At 42.0% G+C, this 23,441-nt stretch overlaps 1 protein-coding gene across 6 annotated transcripts in view; it reads right to left on the bottom strand.

Annotated features, from left to right (window-relative positions):
- ATP8A2 (ATPase phospholipid transporting 8A2) overlaps positions 1-23,441 on the bottom strand; it is a 318,618-nt gene that overhangs the window by 280,617 nt on the left and 14,560 nt on the right. For 2 of the 6 annotated variants that reach the window (XM_090133805.1, XM_090133804.1), the window contains exon 2: positions 2,980-3,124. In XM_090133805.1, coding sequence (XP_089989931.1) covers positions 2,980-3,080 — 101 coding nt within the window. In that variant the 5' untranslated portion in view covers positions 3,081-3,124. Of the gene's footprint in view, positions 1-2,979; positions 3,125-3,212; positions 3,305-13,595; positions 13,660-17,970; positions 19,379-19,413; positions 20,320-23,441 lie in introns of those variants that run through there. The other 4 variants (XM_031615871.2, XM_090133803.1, XM_031615872.2 and 1 more) reach the window with 4 other exon arrangements.

Raw genomic sequence — 23,441 nt, 5'->3', positions numbered from 1 at the left:
TGCATACTTCAGAGCTTCTAAAATCTTTCTGCTGAAAAATGGAACGCTATTTACCTTTTATTAGAAGGTTAACAAAGTTACACATGGACACAGATTTTCAAACGGACACAGTTAACAGGGAAAACACATAGGGTGTTCCTACAGAAGGAATTACTGCTGCTGCAGCGTAAAGAACAGTGATTCTTATCGAACAAAGTCAGGCACACAACACATAAAAAGTTGTGGCACTGAGTTTTAAAATACCTCCTGATAAAGTCTGAAACATGCAATGAAATATCCAACCATCACTCCTCAAATTTTCACAAGCTCACTTACTCACATCATTAAGTTGAGGGAGAGAAAAAAAGGATTGAGAAAAATTCCTCCTTCCACATTCTCACACTTTAATATATTACAGTGTCCTCCTGTTTTGCCATCCACTTCATCTCTGCATTAGTAATGTATAGAATTTCTAAGCCGTACTCAGGAATTTTCAATTTTGCATAAATTGCCCAAAATAAAAAATACGGATATATGCAGATATGTACATCACTTTCCTTTTTCTCCCCCCCCCCAAAAAAAAAAAAAAAAAACAACAAAAAACAGACAACATAGGAGTTCTCTTTTAACACTGCCTCTCTCCTGGAAGAGAGAGCAATGAAAAAAGCATACTCATGATAAATTAAAACATTTTCAACTCGAAGAAAATCCATCCTCTGCAGCTCTGTTTCCTGCTCTGTTTTGCTCAGCTTTCAGCAAACTACTCCATATAATGCCTCAAGGTTTAAAAAGCTTCCTATGAGCATTCACAAGTTCACACTGTGAATTCTTGACAACTACCAAAAACTGACAGTCAGAAGTCACACAACGCTAAAAGAAAGTTTCCCTATCTCCTTGGGTTTAATGCTGTAAGCCCTCATATACAGATGTTAATCTGCTTACACAGCACTCCACACTGTGGCACACTGACATTTCATACACATTCTCAATTCCAATGGTACTGAGAAATCCAGAAGCTGGACACAGTAAGCAAAAGAGTCCACAGGCAATAAATACAGGACTTGTACTGAAGAGAAGAAGCAATATACACAAGCAACTAACCACTCACACTGCACAAAAGACACCCTTTGAACCACAAGAGATACAAGGATACATCACCTTTCCTTTGTTTCCACTGAGCTGAGGGGAGAAATCTAACTCCAAAGTCAAAGGCTGTCATCCTTTTAAAAATTGTTGGGAAGAGGTCAAAGTTTCCTTCGTAACCAGGAGCAAGCTATTGCAAAGTGGACTCAGTTTCTAAGTGATGCAGAGGAGCTAAGATTGGAAATTAGGCAACGCAAACATCTCTGCTTTCCCCTTCTTGTCCTTAGTTACACCAGTACTCCTCCTGGATCAAACCACTCAAGTTTGGAGGCAAACCAGTGTGAAGTCAGTTCCAACAGCTATTGAAATGCCCCTTAGGTACCAGAGGATGGCATCTGGACTGCAAACTGGTTACAGCTTGCTCAAGCACTGGCAACAAAGCCAGCAAGAACTAACTCTTAGTAATAACACAGTTACACCCTATATTTCCATACAATTTCACCAGATCAAAACTGAATGCCTTCAGAAAAACCTAAACTATGCGTTAATCATAGAATCATAGAATGGCCTGGGTTGAAAAAGGACCACAAATATCATTGAGTTTCAACCCCCCTGCTATGTGCAGGGTCACCAACCAGCAGACCAGGCTGCCCAGAGCCACATCCAGACTGGCCTTGAATGCCTCCAGGGATGGGGCATCCACAGCCTCCTTGGGCAACCTGTTCCAGTGTGTCACCACCCTCTGGGTGAAAAACTTCCTTCTATTATCTAACCTAAACCTCCCCTGTCTCAATTTAAAACTATTCCCCCTTGTCCTATCACTACCCACCCCCGTAAACAGCCATTAAGCCAATCTTCATCCCCTCAGTTTTTACTGTCAAGTAGGAAAAATACAAATACTCTATCCCTAAAAAGCATCAAACTCATACAATATTTAAGAAAGAAAAAAGTGAAAAAACATTTGATGGTGTTGTCCATGTAGAAAAAACAAGACACAATGAAAATCTGTAACTTTAACTCCTCCTAGGCCATAGGCTTCCATAGGCTAGCATATTATAAGTAGAAGTTGTTTAGAAAATCATGTGCAAGTTGCTGCACTACACAGACCAGCAATCTTTGAGATGATATTCTTCAAATTGCCTCTGATGATATACGTGCAGTAAAACAGCCAATGAAAACCATCATTTCAACAGGATATAAAATTCTTTTGTATTTTCATAAAGGCACTCACTGTGTAAACCGTTCCCTGAACAATGACCCAAACATGTGCACTAACGGATGCCTGCTAAATAACACTCCTTGGTCATGACAGCAGCCATCTGCTCACCTCGCTAACCAAACAGCGCTGCTTTTGTGTTCTTACACATCCTCACAGCCCTGTGGCAGTGGTCGTTACTCACCTTTCTGAACCACAACAGCACGGCGTTCATCACACCAGCACTTAAATATACCTACACTGGAAGGGCTCTGACTGCCAATGACAATGCCCACTGGCCTTTGTTACAAAGACAACCGGACCACAGCCTCAAATGCACAGAGATGTGATTTGCAAACTTTTCAGCTATTCCTGCCCTGTTAAGACTTGCTTTTTCCTTCCTTCCAATTCTGCACTTTGTTACACTTAGTCTAAGTTATCCTCACATCTCAGCATCACTCATTTTGAAGAGTACGCTGCATGGAGTTCGTCCAGCCAGCTTCACCCAAACCTGACGCTACATTTTCACAGGTCACGTCCCGTACCTGAGAACCGGATCCTGCCATTCCAAAACCCACCCGAGCAGCTCTGCGGGCTCCGCGCTCTGACCGCACTCGCAGAGCTGCGCCCCGCCGGACCGCGCGGTGCGGGCAGGGAGGGGCGGCGGATCCTCCCGTGCCCACGGCAGCCGCCCGCGCGGGGAGAAGCGGGGAGCTCCGTACCTCACCCAGTTGTCGCGGAACTTGCTCTGCTGGGGCTGGTTCACGTAAATGGTGCGGGCTGGCGCCTCGTCCAGATCCGCCGAGGACGTGGCTCCGGACATCTCATCATCCGCCTTCTTGTATCCCGTGGGGGAACACACCGGTCCTGCGGGAGAGCGGGGCGGTCAGCGCGGGGCCACCATCCATCTCACCATCCCTCCCTCCATCCCTCCCGCCCGCTCCGCCGCACCCACCGCAGCCTCGGTACCCCGGGCTGTCAGCTCCCGCCGGGGCCGCGCCTGAGGGAGGAGAAAGGCCGGGCCGAGCCGCGGCTTCGCCCGCGGGAGCACCTCCCCGCCGGTTACCACGGCGGCGGCTGATAAATAATGCAGGGCCGGGGAGGGGGCAGCCGGCAGCGGTGCTGCCCGCCAGCCTCAGACAGCGGGAGGGGCTCCGCCCCGCGGCCACCTTTCGCCCCGGGATCCGGCCCCGCAACCCCCCCCCGGAGGCCGACGGCTGCCGGAGAGCCCCAGGCAGCGGCGCAGGGCCAGCCCACGGGCGGGAGGCACGGGCGCACCGCCGCTGCGGGGCTCGGTGCCGCCCATCTGCGCCCCTGCCCGGTGCAGCCCAAGGCAAAGAACCACGCACGCGGACCTCGCTGAGGCCCCCGGGGATGGGAGAAGTTCACCCACGGCTTTTTCCCCCAAGTGACACCACAGGCAGACCGCTGGCCTGAGAGCTCCTTCCCCAACACCACGCTTGGACCTGGACCGAAGAGATTGAAAGCTTTACGCTCACGGTTTCAACGATGCGTTCTTGGACTTGAAAATAATTTAACTCCAACTTGCTTGTGTGAAGCACTGTTTCGCTCTGCACTAAGAGAAAGCCAACACAGGTACAGGGAAAATAACTATTTCCTCTGCCAAGCCTCAAAATATTTCTGAGGCAGGGATGTATTCCAGCTTTCCCCTTCCATTCTGAGCCGTGGAGATGCTCTGCGTTACTTGAGCTGCAAACACTTGATAAGCAGCATAAGAAACAAGCCGCAGATTTACAATCTAGCAAAGGTGGCTCTACACACAAGAATAACATCACAATAATCCTCTAAAGTTTTCATGGTTTTGTTTTTTTTTTGGTTTTTTTTTGTTTTTTTTTTTTGTTTGTTTTTTTTTAAGATTTTTCAAAGATACAGTAGTTCTTTCTCAGTGTTAATCAGTGTTAAAGCCAAATCCAGCAGCTATTTCTGATTTATGCTAGTATCAACCTGCAACAAACTGATCGGATCCTAAAAAGGACTCAGTACAGAGAGCGCCCCTGAAATTTCATTGTGTCCTTCTTAACTACAGCTTGAGGGAAAGACAGCAGCCCTACTACAGCCCTAATACATTCAGCACTTAAGTTCTCACATATTACTAATATATGCCTTGTCTTCGTGTGTGTGTATATAAGAAATAAACCAGTCTAGGCTGATATTCTATTCCTCCATCCCAGGCTTTCCGAATTACTGATAATTTTATTGTCACGGCAAACTGGCTCTACAACCTCTAAACTTTAAGCACTAGAGGGCAACATTACCCGCTTGTTTTTACAACACAGTTCAGTACCAAAAAAAACTTCACAGAGCTCACACCTGGCCAATGAAGCCACTGTAATTAAACTAATATGCTTTCAACAACACCATCTCTTGCCCAATTCATATTTTGGATACATTAAACTGAACCTGGGGGAGGCTAATAAATTGATTTCCTTTGCTTACATCTGACACTAACTCAGACAGCAAAAATAAGCTGTATGTATGAACAAACACCTGAAATAAAATATGTAAGACTATATATCATGCAAGATTGTGCCATTATAATACTATGTTAGGTTACTCAGTCTGAAGAAACTTGCCGCAACACAAAGGATCACTCAATCCTCCTGAACATTTTACTCTCCAGAAAAACAGAGCTAAGAGCAGAGACTTGCTGTTCTTTCCCATTGATTCCATGTTGTGTAACTGAGTGGAGATCAAAGGGCAGCACCCTTAAGAGCATTAAGTGCAAGGAAGCAGCTTTCATCTGTTTTCCTTGTCAAGCTCCTGAACAGAAGCACAATTATAATTGTGCAAGCATACAATTAAAAACATTTTCCCTCCCCTCCATGACGTTACTTGTTACATTTTTTTCCATTTCACTCCCTCTGACTCTTGAAATCCTCCTGTTCATCAGATTTCTTCACTATCAACTATCACAGAGCTGTGTCTTAACTTTTAGGAATAACTGACAGATGACCAAATTCAAAGGTACTTAGGTTTACTTCACATACTATTTTCCTGACCATTCTACTGCCAAGAGAGATGCTCCAAAGACAAATTCATAAACCTCATTCTTTAGGTATAGCAGGAGACTTCAAAGCCAGCTTGTGAGCTTGTATAAGCAGCTGTACTAAGAGGGTTTGCATTTTTGAAAGTGGTTCAAATCAGCTGCTTCAATTCTTAGTGGAATAAGCCTCATTTTGGAAGATTACCCACTAATCCTGCCCAGCAGGAATGCCTTCCACCTCCCTCCCCTGTTTCTAAGCAGATCATAGCCAGAAGCCTGCAGATAGTGACCTATGCACTGGCTGCAGAAGCTCTCATTCCTCACATTCAGAAAGATTAAGGAGTCCTAAGCTTCTGAAGGGTTCCTGGTGAACAGCAGTCCCAGAAGCAATACCACCTTCAGAAGGCATCTTCCTCAAGGGAACCAGACCATGCACAGACTCACTTCAAAAAGGTGAAAACAAGTTAATTTCTGTTCACTGGTTGAGAAAAGGTGTGGATACAGACCATGCAGATTTGATCAGCTCCTACAGGGGTGGAACTTAAGACTGAAGTTTGTGTAGCTCTTTTTCAGCAATGTTTACTTCTTTGTATCCAAAGTCATCGGGTTCATTAATGTTGCTTCAGGGCTGACCAACTTAGCACTCAGGGAAGATTTTTGTCCCATGGGATCTACATTTTCTTTTATTTCTTCAAGATCTTGCATCACTGCAATCCAATTTATTTTGGGGAAAAACTAGAGCAGAACACATTAACGGTAGAACATTGGCCATCACAGCCTGCTTAGTTGGTATGGTTAACTACAGAGGGTTTTGGATATTCTCATTAAATTGATCTTAAACGTGTATCATTTTGCATTTGCATCCTGTATACAAAACAGTTAACATTTGTCTGTGTGAAATCTGTCAAGTCAAGATATCTTGATAGAAAGAAGCACATTCTGCAAGAATAATCCAGTATTACTTCAGCATTTAAACACTGCTATTCTTTTCACTGCTTGAGCAGTTCAGCTTAACTAGTTACTCTTGAGTTCCTCCGTCGGTCCTCCCAGTCATCCTGCCACTTCTTCCCCATCCAGAAATCATGGAAATCCATTCCAGGGTCACCACATTGCTCTCACCCTGTGAGTGTGCAATTCAGGGAAAAGGGAAAGAAGAATTTAAGTACTTGGCCAAAAGTTGTCATTGACCAAAATCAAAATATGCCATTAAGTGATTATTCCCACTTCTATTCAGAAAATAAACCTTGATGGAGTCTTGATCTATTTATGTAAAGCAGAAATCATAAAAGGTAAATTAAAGAATCAACCAAACAAAAAAGCCTTACGAGATACTAGTGAGCCAGACTCCCCAGAGGTAGATGTGAAGGTTCCAAAGAGCTACTAAAGCACCGTGATTATCCAGGAAAACACTTACTACTTGTCATTTTTAACAGAACTGAGATCTCAGTGGAATTTGAACAGTGCCTAATACATCTGGCCTCAATTTTGAGACCTGAGGCACCTGTAGCAGGAGTCTAATATTATTTCCCACTGTGCTTTCAGAGTTCCATGAGGAAGAGTAGAGTTTTAAACACCCTTTTGTAAAGCATTGTTGTTTAAAGCTCTTATTTCACACTATGTAATAAATTTTCTAAAAAAAGTAAGGGCTAAAGCCTGACAAAATAAAAAAAAAACTTATTTTCTCTCATCATTAGGACATCATGCCTGATTTCTCCAGACAACTTCACACTGCAGTTGTTATCATTTGAAAAACAATTCAGTAAAACGTAATAATCTTGCTTCACTGGACCTGCAAATGTGGTCTTTTCCACATATAATCTATCTTCTTAATGCCTGCTCATTATTAATTACAACTTCTCTGACTAAATAGTTGTGAATTTGGCAGTTTGTTTCTTTGATATTTTTTTTTTTTAATACATAGATCAGTCACTTATGAAGCTTGCCAACCATCAGAGGTCACAAGAGAACTCACTACAATGCACTCGTTTTCTCTTAAAGTAGATCATTGTTACTACCTCTGTCTTGTGTCTTGGAGAGGTGCCTGATCGCTTTACTAACACGTTCCATTTTTAAGAAAAAGTGTTAACAGAGTAATGAAGCACTCCATCAAGTGCTTATAACAGAATCACAAACTATGAGGAAGAGCAGGTTTGCAATGGCACTTACCAGAAAATCTTCACTGAGTCAGGCTTGGAACTTAAAGTAATGCTAAGTATGACAGCCAAGAATAATCTTATGGCTTTCGCACACACTGCAGGACAAGGATCTAGTAAATGAAAACACTGAACTAAAGAAACTGATCCTGCTTGAGCAGAGTTGGACTACAGGCTCCAGAGGTCCTTTCTAGCCTCCGCTGCTCTATGATTCTTAGCTTTGGCAGTCACAGGCCCAACATCAAACAACCAGACACAGCTGCTTGTGTCACCTCAAATGTATTACGTAGTGGTTTTCAATTTAGAGACAGTTGAAAGACACTTTTTGTCCAAGAAAAATAAATAAAATAAATAAAAGCAAACAATCTTACCAAGAGCCTTTGACAGAACATGAAGTGGTACTGTTACAGGCTAAGCCTCAGAGAAAGGAGATGCAAATTGAATATCTGAAACTGTAAGACATATTTCAAGAGGTGTCAGACAAGTTGGGATTTTTCTTGCAGTGAAATAAAATTGGTTCTTCACAAGCCATTCCAGGCTTTGAGTTACCATCACTTTCTTGATGAACTTCTCTTTCACATGGTTAGTTTCACAAGCTATTCACTGAGTGCCAAAGATGACACCAAATGAGAAGTTCTGTAGCTGAGAATTGTCCTTAACCTTTTACATAGCCAAGCTTCAAACTCCTTGTTGAAGCAAGTTGCTTTTACCCAAAACACACTCCCTTCTTGCACTGTTTCATAAACTCCATTCACTATTCCACCACAATGCACTTCACCGGGAATCTGAAAATGCTTAAAGGTAAAAGTTCAAACAGGCTGAGCACAGCATGCCCTAAGAGGAGTTGTAGGGCACTTCAGCTGCCCAGTCTTCCATGAAAGCTCAGTTCCAACCAGGACTGCAATCTTTTAACAATGAGTTATAACCAGTTCATGTGACAACTTGATGATAAGCATTAAGGCCTTATTTTCTGAAAATGAGAAAGCTTCTACAGCATTCAGTAATGCAATACTGTATATGAGAGTCTGAGAAAGGAAGTTGTGGAGTAACTTACAGTGGAGCCCTTTATTTCCTAGTTCTCATCTCATCAGAAGTCATTTTAAACATACTTCCCTTCTTTGTTATTAGAGAGGTGTTCTGCAAAATAAGGTGGGGTTAGACATTTGCAGGCAAGTATCAGGGTTCATAGAAACAGCCTTGAAGTTGATACAATTGCAAATCACCACTCACTTCTCCCAGGAATTATGCAAGAGTTGCTCTACCTGAAGTTACTGTAGGCACAATGACTTGGAGTTGCCTAAGATTTAATAGGCAGTTATAAAGCAGAGTAGCATAGGATACATTTCCACAGTTCTCCCAGGGGTGTTGCCTCAGGGTCCTACAGAACTTTTGTTGAGGCCATTTAGTAAAAAACAATCCTTTCTACGTAATATAACAAGGACAAAATCCCTGCAAGAATACAAATGGTGAGTAGGAAAAAGCAGAAAATCCTCGAGTATTTTAGCCTAGAACTTCACTAACACGACACTTCTGCTCCAGTAGTGTCTGATCAGGCTAAAGGGCAAAGAGTCATCTAAAGAGGCAACAGCATCAGTCCTACTAATGTAAGGGCTACACAGAAGCAGTTAAAGTCTTTTAGACTGGAGGACGAGCATTCAGCACTTCAGCCTAGAGCAACAAGAAGGCCATGACAAGTTCTACAAACTGCTGTTTGCTAGCTACAACATGCTCAGTAAATGAGGGAACATAAGTACACAAGCTTCAGAGTATAATCAGGAAATGCTTGTTTAAGCATTTAAGGGAACAGAAAGTTTTCCCTTCGTCTCCATCATTCCAAGCATTAAAAACCACACAACCCTTACACTAATAGGATAAGAGGCTCCCATCATGCAACCCTAACAAAATGGTCTATTTGTATTGTCTGCATTACACCGCAGAGATTGGGTGATTACTCCCACTCAGATTAGCAGTTTATGCGTAAAACAGAAGCAGCACTACATACAGTGAAACAGTTCTGGGGAAGATATTTACTTCTCCTACAGGCTGGTGACAATACGAAATAGACAAGTTGGAAGTGAACTCAGTTCTGACACAAAAACTGGTAGGTATATTCTCCAAATTTCTCTTAAGCTGTTTTGTTTTCAATACTTTCTTGTTCCAACAGATTCTCACTGAGCATGCTGAATTGAGCAAAACATCAGGTTAGACATTTATTCTTTAGTTAACCCAAATTCCTATTTGTTAACAGCAAGAGTTATAGTGGTTAAAATTTTGCATTTGAGTCAAAAAAGTTGTGATTGCTCTGGAATGGTTCTATTACAAGCTACACTTGAAATGCTGAGGTTTAAACATTTCAGATAACCTATCTGTTCAAGACAGAAGACAAAAACACATCTATACCTTTGAAGATGTTTTAAAGATGCACAGAAAGGATGAAAAATATTTTATGCACAGCAGAAAAATCTGATTTAAAGACAGAAATTTTCTTCTGTGCTAGATGCAGACAAACAAGGAAATTGAGAATCAGATGAACATAGTGGTCCCCAGAAGGATATTAAGAGTAAATAAAGCTTTAGAGGCATGACAGAATATGATTGAGCAAAGGAAGTTTATTTTCTGAAATCCAAGATGCAGGAAAAGAGTTGTCATCAATCAAGTCGACCCAGACATTGCAAAGGAAATTAAATAGCCAGCAGCTCTGTAACATCTCTGTTCTCTGCATAGCCATACAATGCAGGTAGACTAACAAAATTAACAAAGACAAAGAAGGGGACTGTTGGGCAGGGAAGTTAACCAATTTGACAATGTTCAGTATTTCAGAAGTTACTTAAAACTAAAGAGCTGTCTAAAACAGTAGACAGTGTACTGCTCTGCAAGAGAAGCTGTCATGTTGGAAAGAAGTCACCTGTCAACCTTCTGTGAGACCAATTCTTTGAACAATTTCATGTAATCACTCAAAGCCAGAAGTCAGGTGAGTGGTCAATAGTTTGGGCTCGCTTACATTGAAACTAGAGAGCTACATGCAGCTTACAGCACACGTCAGTCTTAAACACACATTAATCCAGTCATCAAGAACATAAATAATACAGTACCAATGCTTAACACTGCCATTCAGGAAACAGTGCAAAGATTCCTGCTATAAACAGAGCTCAGTGAAGCTGAAAGAAAAGCTCGCATATACCAGTCAATCCTAGTATGACAAATTTGCCAGTTCTTAACTCCTCAAGAGTTAGAGGCAAGAAACACAGCTTGTTCTTGAACAGCAGGCTAAGTCAGATAGTGAATGGAATTACATGCTGCAAGCAGAGACAGCTGGAGCCTGGATTTTGATGCATGTGACCAAATCCAGTTGAATGATGAAGCCAAGAGTTGTCACCAATGACAGAACAAATTCCTAGCAGAAAACTAGAATTAAAAATTAAGCAGCAGCAACTAGAATCAAACTACTGCAATACAGTTTAGAATCAAAACTGCAATACAGTTTAGCAACAACTCAGAGAACACTCAGATGCAAGATCACATGTAACAGATATGTCAACAGACAAAACAGAGCTCTTACTGAGGTAAAGGATAAGAAGAAAGTCCACCCAATAAAATTCCTCTATGTGAATAAGACATTAATCAAAAGGAAAAAAAAGGTAGAATAATTAGGCAAGGAAAAGGAAAGGATTGCCTGCAGTCTGAGTTAAGGCCTCTTTTTCTTTTGCTGCTTTGGATGGCAAAATAAAGGCCTGATGTTTGTTCCCTGTAACAATCCTTGTATGCAACCTTGATGAGGCCACGAGAGGAATAACACTTTGCCTAAAATAGCTGTTCTCCATCTCCCAAGTCATTTTGTACCTGCTCACTTAATGTCAAAACCAGGCAGCTCCTGCTGATAATGCTGAGCTAATAAAGCTGCAGAAGGGACGAATGCAATCTATTCTTATTCTGCCTCATGCTTCACAGCCACAACTGTCAGCTAAATTCCACAGCTGCACCTGTATCACCGATAAGTTAAGAAAAGCTAGAAGAAAAACAAACTACAGACACCATATAAGCTCACATCTTTCAGTAGAAGACAGGAAAGATTAAAGACGTTAAAACTTAACTCTGTGCAGTCACTTATTGTTATGACCACAATTTCAGAATAAACACAGTCCAGGAGCAGATCAGTGGAGCACTAATAATTGATACCAGTTAAAATTAGTGTTGTTTAAGATCCTGTAATGCATTGGACAACAATGGCTTTTCTAGACACTAGCTCTATTCCATTCATCCTTCAGCTGTTCTCCAAGCTCACTCACGTAGTTGCTAGCAGCTTGTCATCATAACCTGAGCTTCAATAATTTTTTTCTAGTAGACAATGCTGTGTCTGTTAATGGTCTATGGGTCTCTTGCAACAGATAAGTGAGATTCAATACCCTGACAAAGAGCTGAATACTTGCGTCAGCAGCTACCCTTCATCACCAGAAATTTAAACACATAATAAGCTCTGCAACTCCAGTAAGACACGGGAATCTCCCAACCCGGTGCTAAAACTCCTCAGTCCCAAGCCCAAAACATCTTCACGTGCAATTGGTCTTCTAAGAGCTGGTTCTAAAAATTGGCTTCTCTCAAACCTGTAGGTAATTTTAAGAGTTGAATCCAAGACCCATACACTCCAGGTTTCCAACAACTTAGTAAGTAACGGAAAGGCACTAAGACTGAGTTAAATGTTCTACAAGAAGTTTGTGCTGATAGTTTGAAGAACTTGATGACAACTTAAACAAACCCCATAAAAAGCACCAAAAAGGTTGGTTGAAGGAGGATTGGTTATAAAGTGTATGTATCCTAATAGCAACAAAGAAACATTTTTTATGTTATTTCCTATTTTCAACTTACCCAAGAGTCTGTCAGAAGCTGAAATAGCGAACACTGATGCTTCTTGTTTGGGGGTTACAGAGTTTTGAGACTTTGGGGAACTCTGTTTCTGCTTATCTACTGATGACATCACACCTCATCCAATCCTGCTCAGCTCATTCTTTTTCTTCTTTAAAATACCTCTGAATTGGCATGGCCTGCTGTCAGTCAAGCTCAAAAGTCATTTGCAAACATTAGAAAATACGCAAATGAATGCAAATTGCCTGCATTTGAGACACTGGATTTAGAGCTCTTTTAACATAACTTGGAAGCATTTTACATGCAAGGTACCAATCCAAATGCAGATTCCACTGTGCATACACATGAAAACATGTCCTGCATCCATTCTGCATGGACTTTCAACCTCTTAGATGAACCTTATCAAATTTCTTTTGAATTTTTAGCTCAAAATCTTACTATCCAATGGAGAAGTCATAACACTGAAGCCACTGCACTTTAAAATGCTCAGAAATAATTCTACACCTTTCTTTCAGTACCATCCTTTGCAGTTCCTGGGGTGGGTTTTTTTTTTTCAGAAATTTGATTGCCAAGGCAAATTAAAGAGTGAAAATGAGGCAGCAGAGGTTAAATCAAAAATGGATTCCAAGAGATCGAAAAAGAATAAGCATCTCTCCTATGAATCTCACAAACCAAGGAAGATCCTATACCCAACAAAAGTGCTACAATGCCATGTTAGATTGCCATAACCAGTAATTCTATTTGTGGGCCATGCTACCAAGTACAGTGCATCTATTAAGTGATTACAAAAACACTGCAGAAATGGACACCAGAAATAATCTTAGCACAACTGACAGTCCCAACTAATCTTATAAGAGAACAGTTGCAGTCTCCTCTCCTCCCACCTTTGAGACATTTTTCTCTGTATTGATATTGGTTGAAGCTAAAAATACCTTTGGCACATTGTAATTCTATTAGTATTCTAGCACACAAGTGCTTTTTTCATTTCTGTAATTCATCTGTTCCTAAAACAATTTACTAACAGCTTTAAGCATATCAGCTGCAAGCACAGCTGATCTTGATTTCTATGAGAACAATTTAAGGAAGACAGAGAAATATTTTCCCCTTTATACACTGCTGATTTAAAGCTATCTGTATTCTGATGCTTCTGCTAGAAGCTGCAAGACCTGTGACATTGACTTCCAGCCAATGAAAGATTAGAAAGATTTACTGAATACACACTGACCTTTTGCTCTAAAGCATTCCCAAAGCTGCTGTTGCTCATTCTGTCCACCCACAGTTCCATACAATGCATAAAAGCAGCTGCCCATTGTACAGTTACCTATGGAGATGCATCTCCTCCAGCGACGACACAAGGGCATGATGTTCATTCTGTCTTGCATCAGCTGCATGAAGACAAAAACAGCAGTAGTCCTTCAAAGATCTCTACAGCATTAGCAGGTCTCAAAGCTGATTAAAGTGATCCTCCTGGTAATCTATGAAATATATGTTTTGCACTTTCAAATTGCTCTGCAATGGATTCTCAGGAGGAGAGTGTGCAGTCTGTGTCTGTGTATACCCACACAAGGAGACTACTGTGGCTTTCCCTGGAACATTCTAATATGTTTCAGCAAAAAGGGGAATTTGACATTGCCCTAAATTCCTGCACTCGAAATAACCATCCACCTGCTCCTGGGCTCTGACCTTTCCATACCAGGTTTCAAAGCACAGATTTTTTCAAGTGAAATCCTAGTAAAAATATACAATAGAACTCAACTTATGTTCCCTTTGGAGCTGCTATCTGCAGTGTTAGAGGTTATGAGATTGATTCATCTTTGCAGTTACAAAAAAGGAATTAGTTTTTGTTAAACTTACTTCTCCTTGCCTCTGAACAGGATGCCAATATTTTCTGGATCTCAAATGAAAAGATTAATAAAAGTCCATTCAGCTGCTACTTCAGGTAATAAAAGTCCCTTGCCTTTAAAGAAGGAAAGTAGTTTTCCTTTCTTTCACTCACAGTAACCCGTAAGTCTATGCCTTTCTTTTGAGTCACATATACTTACATGGTCCCTATAGCAGCTTTCCAGGGTCCTTCCCTATCCCCTCCACTGCCCCCCTCCAGACCATTCACTTGCATTTTGGATGGGGACAAGAAACCAAAGCATCAGCATCATACTTAAAGCCTCACAGGGCAGCTCTGTGAGACAGCTAGGATTTGACTTACTACATCATATCTTAAGTTACCTTTCCAATATTGCATATGCCTTCCAGGACATTTCTCTGTGTAGGACCTTACGCTGATGCATGTGGAGATCTGCTCAACGTGGTGCCCATGGGCTGCAAGGGGACAACCTGCCCCACGGTGGGCCTCTCCTGGAGTGTAGGGAGCTTCTGCTCTGCACCTGGAGCACCTCTTGTCTTCCTTCTGCACTGATCTTCGGGGCTGCTGGACTGCTTCTCTCCTACTTCTCACATCCCTCTCCCAACTGCTGTTGAGCAGATTTTCCCTCTTTTCACTCTGCTCTTTCAGAGTTACAACCAGAATCGTTCACAGAATCACAGAATGGCCAGGGTTGGAAGGGACCTCAAGGATCACTCCCCTTCTCCAACCCCCCTGCCACATACAGGGCCACCAACCTCCACATTCAATACTAGACTAGGCTGCCCAGGGCCCCAACCAACCTGGCCTTGAACACCTCCAGGGACGGGGCATCCACAACCTCTCTGGGCAGCCTGTTCCAGCACCATGCCATCTCTCAGTAAAGAACTTCCCCCTGACATCCAACCTAAATCTCCCTTCCCTCAACTTAAAACCATTTCCCCTTGGGCTCTGCTCAGAGGCCACTCCAGCAGTCCCCTGCTCTGTTAGTTTTGCCTCTCAGAAGCCACTCAGCACACCAACATAACACTACCCACTGCAGAGCAGAATTTTGTTTACACCAATGCAAAACCAGATTCAGACATGAGGGTCTGTCGGGCTGTGGGCTGGTGGAGCAGAAAGCCAGACCATCACCTGGCAAAGAGCACATGGCTGGTAAGGGATCATCAAGTAGAGGGCATCAAATATTCATGAGCAAGACAATGACAGGAAATCACGGAGGACACTGCTAGCTACAATAAGTGTTTTTCCCTCAGGAGAGGAAGACACTCACAATTTTAGTTGCTCTTATCTAGCTTTCATTAGGGAAGTGTTGCATAATACATGAGGAAAACATCTGAGAACGTTTGAGAACATTATCTGTTCCCTACACAGATGAATGTGTGAGCAAAACATATTGTACCTGTTTGTACTTTGCTGAGTACTTTGCTATAGCCAGTTTTTTCTACTAAAAATGCTAAGAGCTTGCCAGGTGACTAGGGCAGCCCGTGTTCTTGGTGCCCTACTATAAAGCACATGACTGACTTATCTCTACCCAAACCTGATCCAGGCCAGCAAGATCTGAAAGCAGACTGCTGTGTTAGCAGACCCACAGGTAGGAAAACTCAAAGCACTGGGCTCCCCAGCCCAGAAAGATCCCAGCTGGATCATGGCTGCTGTTTGCCCTGAGCTCCGCTCGCTCTATGCAACCTCAGAGCCACCATGGCCATTCCCAATCCCAGCACCTTATTTCAAAGTCTCAGCTGCAGCTGAAATGCATTGTGATGGTAACACCTGCCTAAAATTGTTCTAGATGAAGTTACAGTGCAAGTTACAGTACTTTAGATTTTAAAATGGAAAGTGGCAAAAAATTGTACCTCATGCTCTCTAAAAAAGTTTGTCAGATCTTTTTGAACTTGGCAGCTGATGCAAAACACATGAAGTCAATCTTGGGATTTGTATGCCCGAGCTATGTTGTTTGGACAGAAGATAATAAAGGATTATATGAGAATATAATCAGACTGTTTAATTTCATCACATTATTTCTTTTCAGAGGCAAAAAGCCTCATCTAAACTCTTGTATTGTAACTTGAAGTTTTGCAAGACTTGTCCTTGACAGATGTAGTAGATACAAGTGCATGCACTGGCTGCTGCAGGGAGACTTCACCAAGCCATTATGACATTTTCTATACTGTCAGGTTTGAATATTACACATTATTTTAAAAAACTATGGAATTCATTTTAAAAAATCAGTAATACAAGGCTACCTCAACACATACATGGCATTAGCTTCCAGGATTCTTGTGACTGTTCCAAATCATTCTAGAATAGAAGTACAGTATAAAAACCACAGTCTTCCCCCCAAATTGCACAATATTTCTCATTAAGCAAAATGGTCCAGCTCCAACTCTCTCTAAACCTATCTGTCCCTAACCTTTGATGACTTGTGAACATCTTCCTTTGCATTTCCCAGGCCAAGGAGAAGACAAATTAGCTATTTGCACAGTATACTCAAGAACATGCAGGAAGCCTTTCAGACCTGTTCTGTAGGCATGTTTACCATTAACACTGCACTATCTAGTATCAATATTGCTTTATTATTGGAAATCCTTCCATGCATAATGCTGAGTATCAGCAACTCAGTATTGTCAGTTCCAGAAATGAAAATATTGACTCAGAAAAAAAAAAAAAAAAAAAAAGATTTTGCAATGCTTTGTTTTAAAAACATAATTACATTTTGAGTCTTGGATTTTGAGGTTTGCTCATTGGTTCTTGAAAAAGAAAAAAAAAAAAACATTACCTATCTTCTCACTGCTGGCACTTTATATTAAAGGAGGTGTTGTATTTTCAGGGTTCTCTGTTGTAACTACTTGTGTGTTTAACCCCCCCTGCTTCAGGCCAAGGGCTCTTAGGAGCCCAGCAGATATCAACTGGTTCATTTCATGTGGGAGGCTGCAGTAAAAACAGGCATGCCATTGATATCTGTGAGAATTTACTGGGTCCTTACTGAAATACAGCTGCAGGACAGAGGCCTTTCTATTTTGGTACACATCTTTCTATCATTTACCATTCCCTTAGGAATCAGAACATACAAGCTTTTAAAGGGTGGTCCTTACACAGGCAGAACACTCACCTCTTCCCCTCTCACTCACCATTTCCCATGTTTTAGTCACTAAGGAAGCCTGAACCACCCAGAAGACTCTACAATCTTCTCTTGTGAGACAAATGTGCTGGAACACACATGGCTGCACCCAGTGCCTGCAGTGGCTGCTGCCACTGTCTCCTAAACAGCAAAATGGCAGGGGCTAGATCCTGCAGCACTCATCCACCTCTCCTCGCTGCTGAGTCCCCAAAAAGCTGCGGTACAGAACAGGCAGTTTCCATCCTCCATTTTCTCTGCAGTTATAACATTTTCAGCATAGCCTCATACTGCTCAGAGCTGAGGAACTACAACTGATCAGTCTTCCCAAATGTAGTACAAGAAGTGAACTTCAAAGCTTCACTACTGTCCTTATTTAAAACAATTTCAAGTTAATTACTGGATGAACAAGCTCGTGTTCATCAGTATATCAACTACTCTCTCACTTTTAGAGGTTTTTAAGCAACAAGGTGTTCTTCTGCACCTTTGTTCCTGAATTTGTAAAAGGCAATTACTTCTGGAAGCCAGGAGTATATTGTTCTAACAGTTCCACATCACACTGGGTGTCCTAATAAATGGAGCTTTTCTTCCTACAGGAACTGAAATATTTGTGCTCCTCAAGGAGAAGGACTTTACAGGACTTCAACTGCTTAACTCTATTCAAATTCAGATCAAACTACTCTGGTGCCTACACCTCAAACACCTGCTGAGCCTCAGCACCTTCATTCCACATGGAGAGATGACGTAAATGCATCCCACAAGTTGCAGATGAGCTGTGCATATTCTCTGCCCCATCAGCTGAACCTGCAGAGAAGCACAGCACAAGGAAACCACAGAGGGCTCGCAGCTGCTCCCACCAAAGGAACATCAAGGAATGAAGGAAATGCCCCTCCATCTCTGGTACTACACTAGGGAAAAGGAGTGAACACACAAGCCAAGTTTCTGACAAGCCAATGAGAAGGAAGACAAGACAGAAGCAAATGCCACAAATGGCTTAGGTGCATTTATTCCTGCTCTGGTGACTTCATGACTGCTGACCACAAACCATTCCAATTAGCAATTGTGGTAAAAATCTTTATCTGCTACAAGATTTAAGTCTTGCATGTTATTCTTTACAGCTATATTTAGACAAACTGTGTTTATTATGTAACAGTTTGGATTCCAAGTATCTTACAACAGAAATATAAATGGCATTTTTTTAACCTCTATTAGAGAACCTGTGTTTAACTACTGCCAGGACAGCCTCAGTGTCACTGAAACCCATAGGAGTTTTGCAGGGATGAACAGACCAATCCTCCACAGGTAACACGCTGCAGCCCCATCCAATATTAGCTTACCAGATAGTTAATTCAAGTGGGTTATTAAGCTCTACTGTGCTGTCTCAAAACAGATTGAGTAGGTGAGGATAGCACCCAATTAAGATATTTAATCTTTTTTCCTAGAGGCTGTGAATGACAGAATTACCATAGAATCACAAGGGTTGGAAGGGACCTTTAAGTCCATCCAGCCCCAACCCCCTGCTGTGGGCAGGACTGCCACCCAACATATCAGGCTGCCCAGGGTCCCATCCAACCTGGCCTTGAGCACTTTCAGGGATAGTCCATAGCTTCTCTGGACAGCCTGTGGCAATGCCTCACCACCCTCTGAGTAAACAACTTCCTCCTAACATCTAACCTAAACCTCTCATCTTCCAGTTTAAAGCCATTCCCTTTTGTTCTATCACTATCAGGCCATATAAAACATCGCTTTTCATCTTTTTTATAAGCTCCCTCTAAATACTGAAAGACTGCAGTGAGGTCCCCTTGGAGTCTTCTCTCCTCCAAGCTGAACAAAACACTTTGAACATTTCAAATCCAGCTCTTGTACATGGTGTTTGTCACACCATATATTAAAGAAATTAAAGAACAGTTTGCTGGTGGATTAAAACTGCTGAGATCAAGTTAGGCTTTCCCAGTCATTATACCAGCCTCCCAAATGAACTGGCGCTGCGGTTTAACCCAGCCAGCAGCTCAGCACCATACAGCCTTTTGCTCTCTTTCACCCTCAGTGGAATGGAGCAGAGAATCAAAAAAGGTAAAAGTACAAGAGATTGAGGATTGAGATAAGAATATTTTGATAAAGAAAGATGTAAAAGAATACAAAAAGAGATGCACATTTGCTCACCACTGGCTGAACAACGCCCACTCCATCTTTGAGCAACAGCATCTCCCCCAGCCAACTCCCCCAGTGCCACTGCCCAGTCATGACACCACATGGTTTGGGACATCTCTTTGGCCAGCTGGGGTCAGCTGTCCTGGTACTGTCCCCTCCCAGCTGGTCAGGAAGCATGAGGAGCTGAAACGTCCTTGACTTAGTGTAAGCACTGGTCTACAGCAACTAACACATCGGTGTGTTATCAACACTGTTCTCAACTTAAATCACAGATCCATCGCAGCTGCTAGGAAGAAAATTAACTCTATCTCAGCCAAAACCAGGACAGCAGTGTAGTGACTGCTTTAGCAACTTGCATTCAAGAGCCTAAACTTATGAAGAAGTTCAGGTATAACCAACTTCTGCTCATTTGCTCCTAGCTGGATGTTGTTCAACTTCAGAAACCTGCTCTTGTTTGTCCTCCTCCAGTATCCATCCCTTCAAGATTTCTGTGAAGTACATTTTCAGAAGAGTCACAACGTAACACTTGCATCTGGCACTGGTTTTACATTATCACGCTGAACACTGACAGATGCACACACAACTGCCAGGAAGACAAGACTTGTTAATAATAAAGCAATACATGTAGGTTCTCTCTTAAACATACTTCCCTACTTGTGCAACGATTTATATTCTGTACCATATCCTGGAAAGGGAATTAATTCTCAGAGCAGCTCAGCAGCCAGGGAGATCGTGGTACAACATTGAGACATTTAATAAGAGAATTTTCAGTCCAATTCACTGTTAATCAACTTCCAAGTTAGTAATAGCGTGCCTTGGGTCAAGAAACATGCATGCAAATACATGCAGTATAAACATGAAAAAAGTAAAACTCAACAATTTCCAGTCTCTTGTTCTGCTTTCTAATGTTTGAGTAAGATTAATGTCTCTGGTGATACATCAGTCAATTCATCTGTCTACAGATAGACTTTTTTGTAAATTGAAGGAATACACACACTTGATTTTAATTCCAAAACCGTTCACCAAAGCCCATATTGCCATATCATCTACAGAGGACTCAGTTTACTGTACAATAAAAAATATATAAATAAAATCTATAGATGATGGGCTTATATTGCCCTTGTCCACAAAACCCTTGATCTGTAAAAGTTATTTGAAATACTGCTCTCTTTTCAGAAGGTGTGAAGCGAGGAAGTCCAACGGCTGGTGGTTTCCCAGTGCAAAATGGAAACCCTAAAAAACAGCCAGGTTGAGCTACCCCTGGTTTCATGAGCATTCCATCTATTAGTTACAAAGGTACCTGTTCCTACCTGCTCACTGTGTTTTGCAAATCAGCCTTACAGCAAACCTGGCCTCTGCTCAGCTTTTCTGTTCTTCTGTAGCTGTTTCAGCTGCATTTGACAGGAGAAAGATACTTACAGATGGACCTCGTATTTTAAGATGTCATAAAACACTGTATCACAACTTCTGAGAATAGATTTTCAGAAAAATAAGCACAATGGAAACCTGTTCCTTTGTTACAAGCCTTGCTTTACTGGGCAAAACCAGTTATACTTTCAGTCACATTTAAACCTCCTTGTTTTTTACACTGCCCTATTTTTACATCCCCCCTTGTCCCAGTGGACATGATTCTGACTGTACTCAAAATCACCAAGATTCAGCTGCAAATAGATCAGAATTGCTGTATTTCTCACACTTCATGCTTTCATTGTCTTTCCTCATTTCATTTCCACTTCCTTCTGCATGAACTCCTCCCTCCGGCCGCTACCTCAGGCTCTTTGCTCTCTAAACAAAGCTGTCAAATATGATAACCAGAAGCCATAGATGTGCTGAAGGTAAGATGATTTTCATAGTTTTATTTAGTAGCTGTGACTTCAGGGCAAACTGTCTTCTTTGATCTCCTTTTATTCCCCAGACCACTGCTCAGTTCATCCATTCAGGCACACGCATGCACTGCCCAGGAACAAAAGCCTGATGCTGTTGTAAGTCTTGTCCATTAAAAAAATCAAAAAGCCCACGTGCCTTCTGCAAAGATAAATCACCACCATGGTTATGGAGAAGCACTTCGCAAAAAGACTTCACAAACCCACTTTTTCCATGTCAGTAATGGCCCCATATCAACAAAAAGTGAGAATGCCTTGGGACTTGCTGAAGGCCAGTGCCTGAGCTTTCCCAAAGCACCCTAAGCACAGGAGACCTGAACAGCAATTCCATAAAAAACAGTTCTTCAAGCAACAGTAAAGTTAATGTACAAACCACCAATTCTGTTTTTATCTGAGATAGGATAGCCGTCACTCATACTCCTATATTAATGGCCAAGAAAAGTAAGAGACAGACATCAGCTGTTGGTACACAGTGACCCTGTGTTCTCCCAGTACTCCGGCAATCTTCTAATCTTGAATCTGAGGAGACGTCAGTTCACATCTACACTCACTGCTAACATCCATATCTGCAGTGCCAGCACATCACATGATGCAAAATGCAAGCTGGATGCACCTCCAAAGCTGCACTTATAGTGCAAGCTCAACCCTCCTTATGATAGAAGTACACCTTGGTCAGCTGATTTTGTAGAATCATAAAACCACAGAATCACCAAGGCTGGAAAAGACCTCCAAGATCATCCGGCCCCACCATCCACCTACCACCAATATCTCCCCAGTAAACCATGTCCCTCAGTGCAACATCTAAATGCTTCCTGAATACCACCAGGGACGGTGACTCAACCACCTCCATGTGCAGCCCACCCCAGTACCTGACCACTCTTTCAGAGAAGAAATTTTTTCCTATTATCCAAGCTGAACCTCCCCTAGTGCAAGTTGATGACATCTCCTCTAGTGATACTGCTTGTTACACATTAGGACTAGACTGTGCTAGTAATCTATGATGATTACTTCCATTAAGATAGCCCAGGACTATCAGAGTACAGTTCAAGTACTGATTTATAATCACTCCAAGAAAAAAAAAAAAAGCTTGCAGCATGAACAAATTAGCTCTGAGATGTCATTAGCCAACCAACACTTGACTCCCTTTCACCAATTGGAACTGACCTTCAGGTACAGAGATTGCTCCTCCCCCACTTAACACGTCATGATAAAACCTATCACAGAAACTAAGCTTTTAAGCAACCAGGAGTAAGGTCTTGGTACAACTATTATTTAAAGCCATTAGTGAACAATTACAGTGAACTGTCATCCTGACACCCAGCTTGAGCTCTGCTGCTAACTGGGGAGCCAACCAAGATAGAAGCTAAAGGAGTGTGATTCAATACATATTCCTTGCAATTCAGCTGTCAGTGCTTTTGTCTCAAAAGCATTACTTCCACACTAAATAGGCTTTCCACTTTAGAAAGCTAAAACACTGATGTAGATAAAGAAGATGAAGTACCTGCAAACAATGAAACATTATCAACAAAATGAACACATTTTTATTCTATCACTTTGTTCTTAATAACCGAGTAAACACCAATGAAACGTGTTACCACATTAAAATATGTCTAGTTTGCCTGTTTTAAGTAGCCTGAAGCTATTACAGCTCCTTGCATTTATTCATATATTATATTAACCCAGTATCAACAATGCTATGGAGTTGATTTACTTGATTGATTTGATTGATCGATTTTCACTTTCTATATTTAAGGCAAGAACTCTAGATTGTCATACAAAGGGAAAGCTTGAAAGTCAACCAGCTAAAGGAAAGAAATGCATTCCTCACCCCCCTGTGGCAGCACCTGGTCTATAACCAAGACCACTGCCTCACAGCCTTTCACCAGGCCAAAAGAGAGCCTGTTCCATGCACCCTTCCCTTGGCAGGGCAGGGCACTGCTGGGACACCACGACCTGCTTGGAGGGGGTGCAAGCAGGAAGAGTGGAGGAGGAGATGCAAGACAGCACACGTGTACATTGCGGGTTCTAGGCTCAGCAAAGTGACAACACATTAGAAAAACACTGCTTCTTCCAATACATGACCTGCTGTATGGAAAGGTGCACAAACACAGGAGTAGGTGACATCCTAGACCCCAACTGTCCATGCACTGAACATTA

The sequence above is a fragment of the Phasianus colchicus genome, chromosome 1, assembly GCF_987193195.1.
Source record: "Phasianus colchicus chromosome 1, bPhaCol1.hap1.1, whole genome shotgun sequence".
Classification (NCBI taxonomy): Eukaryota; Metazoa; Chordata; class Aves; order Galliformes; family Phasianidae; genus Phasianus; species Phasianus colchicus.
This window is presented reverse-complemented; position numbering and strand designations above follow the sequence as displayed.